Genomic DNA, 2,500 nt, shown 5'->3' on the forward strand with positions numbered 1-2,500 from the left:
TCCCCAGTGGGGGGTGTGCAGGAGGCAGCTGATCGATGTTTCTCTCTCATCGGTGTGTCTAATTATCTAACCTTCTCCCTTCCTCTCTGTAAAAAATCAATAAAATATATTTACAAAACAATTTTGTTCCCGGAAAACAGGTTAGCAGCCAACCTCCTCCATCCAAGAAGGAACTCAGACACGTCAATGATGAGAGAGAATCATGGATGGGCTGCCTCCTGCACGCCCGTGTGCCCTGACTGGGAATCGAACCGTGACCTCCTGGTTCCTAGGTCGACGCTCAACCACTGAGCCACGCGGGCCGGGCTGGGAGGGAAACTTAAATGGCTCTGTTCATGTTTGGGAAAGCCCTGGTTGCGGAAAGCTTGCTGACTTCTTAACCCTAAGAACCTTTCCATTTTCATTTCAAGGGCCAGGACGATGTCAGAGGCTCCGAGTGTTCGAGGGAACATTGGAATCCATCTAAATACGGGGACACAAAAAAGCTGTTGACAGTTACCAAGAGTGGCATTGTTTATTTATTTACTAGAGGCCCGGTGCATGAATTTCATGCATGAGTCGGGGGATGTTCCTCAGCCCAGCCTGCATTCTCTCCAATCCAGGACCGCTGGCTCCTAACCACTCCCCTGCCACCCTGATCACCCCCTAACTGCTCCCCTGCCAGCCTGATCGCCCCTAACTGCCCTCTTCTGCTGGCCTGATCGCCCCTAACTGCCCTCTTCTGCCAGCCTGATCACCCCTAACTGCCCTCTTCTGCCGGCCTGATCGCCCCTAACTGCCCTCCCCAGCCTGCTTGATTGCCCCTAACTGCCCTCCCCTGCCAGCCTGATTGCCCCTAAGTGCCTCTGCCTCGGCCCCTGTCACCATGGCTTTGTCCGGAAGGACGTTGGAAGATGTCCGGTCTAATTAGCATATTACCCTTTTATTAGTGTAGATTTGTTAATCCTCACCTGAGGATACGTTCCCATTGATTTTTAGAGAGAGTGGAAGGGAGGGGGAGAGACACAGAGAGATGAACATCAATGTGAGAGAGACACATGGATGGGTTAGCCTCCTGCATGCACCGCCCTGAGAAGGGGCCAGGTGGGGGAGAAGCCCGCAGCCTGGGCATGTGTCCTTGACAGGAATCAAACCCGGGGCCCTTGGGTCCACAGGCTGACGCTCTATCCACTGAGCCAGACTGGCCAGGGTGTAAGGATTTTTTGAACCCACCATCTGGCTGGCCTGTTGACCATCCCACCTCCTTTTGTGTGACCCTATCCAGGCAAAGCCCCCTGATGGGCCTCCACTGGTGTGGCCTGCGTGGGGTACCATTTAGTATGAAAACGAATGACTGCCCTGGCTGGTGTGGCTCATTGGGTAGAGCACTGGCCTACAGACTGAAGGGTCCCGGGTTCAATTCCCGCCAAGGGCATGGACCTGGGTTGCAGGTTCCCCGGCCCTGGTCGAGGTGCATGCAGGAGGCAACCTATCCATGTGTCTCTCTCTCATTGATGTTTCTCTCTGTCTCTCCCTCTCCCTTCCACTCTCTCTGAAAATCAATGGAAAAATGTCCTCGGGCCCTGGCTGGTGTGGCTCAGTGGATAGAGCGTCGGCCTGCAGACTCAAGGGTCCTGGGTCCGATTCCGGCCAAGGCCACAGGCCCGGGTTTCGGGGTGAATCCCCAGTGGGGGGCGTGCAGGGGGCAGCCGATCCGTGATTCTCTCTCATCATGGATGTTTCTCTCTCTTCCTTCTTCTCTGAAATTAATAAAATAAATATATTTTTTAAAAAACTGACTCTGTCTAAATGTGATCAAACTCTAAAATAACTTTATCCACAGAGAAACAAACGGGCAAAAGAGCTACATTCATCCCCTTTCCAAAACACAAGTTTCTAAAATAAATAGATAGATAGATAGATAGATAGATAGATAGAGAGATAGATTGATTTCAGGGAGGAAGGGAGAGGGAGAGAGAGAAACATCCATGATGAGAGAGAATCATGGACCAGCTGCCTCCCGCACGCCCCACACTGGGGATCGAACCTACAACCCGGGCCTGTGCCCTGACCGGGAATCGAACCCTGAACTCCTGGTTCCTAGGCCGACGCTCAACCACTGAGCCACACCGGCCGGCTACTTGGCTGATATTTACCCAGCAGATGGTGCCGCCCCCCCCCCCCCCAGGCCCTGCCAAAGCCAAGGAGCCAGGGGTCTCCCCGGGCAGCCCTCCCCGCCCCCCACACCCCATCCTAAGGCACGGCCCCGCTCACCTCCCGGTCAGGCACCTGCGCAGGGAGTAGGACGCCCCGCCCCCGCAGGTCCGCGAGCAGTCGCTCCAGTCGCCCCAGGCGTCCCAGTTGCCGTCCTTGTCCTCCTCGGCTGGCGTGTTCCTCGAGGTCTAGACCAGGAAACAGGACGATAAATCCCAGACACGCGCGTGGACACGTCCCCGCCCCTCCCTCGCTTTCCCAGAGCCCTTTGCCACGTGTTCACAGAGGCCACAGCGGCCTGCACACG

The 2,500-nt window shown here is 55.4% G+C and overlaps 1 protein-coding gene across 4 annotated transcripts in view; it reads right to left on the reverse strand.

Moving 5' to 3' along the window:
* Positions 1-2,500, reverse strand: part of ADAMTSL3 (ADAMTS like 3) — a 111,758-nt gene that overhangs the window by 68,200 nt on the left and 41,058 nt on the right. For all 4 annotated transcript variants that reach the window (XM_036315930.1, XM_036315928.1, XM_036315927.1 and 1 more), the window contains exon 4: positions 2,254-2,381. In XM_036315930.1, coding sequence (XP_036171823.1) covers positions 2,254-2,381 — 128 coding nt within the window. The remainder of the gene's footprint in view (positions 1-2,253; positions 2,382-2,500) is intronic.

This window comes from Myotis myotis, unplaced genomic scaffold (genome assembly GCF_014108235.1).
Source record: "Myotis myotis isolate mMyoMyo1 unplaced genomic scaffold, mMyoMyo1.p scaffold_m19_p_67, whole genome shotgun sequence".
NCBI classification, from domain to species: Eukaryota; Metazoa; Chordata; class Mammalia; order Chiroptera; family Vespertilionidae; genus Myotis; species Myotis myotis.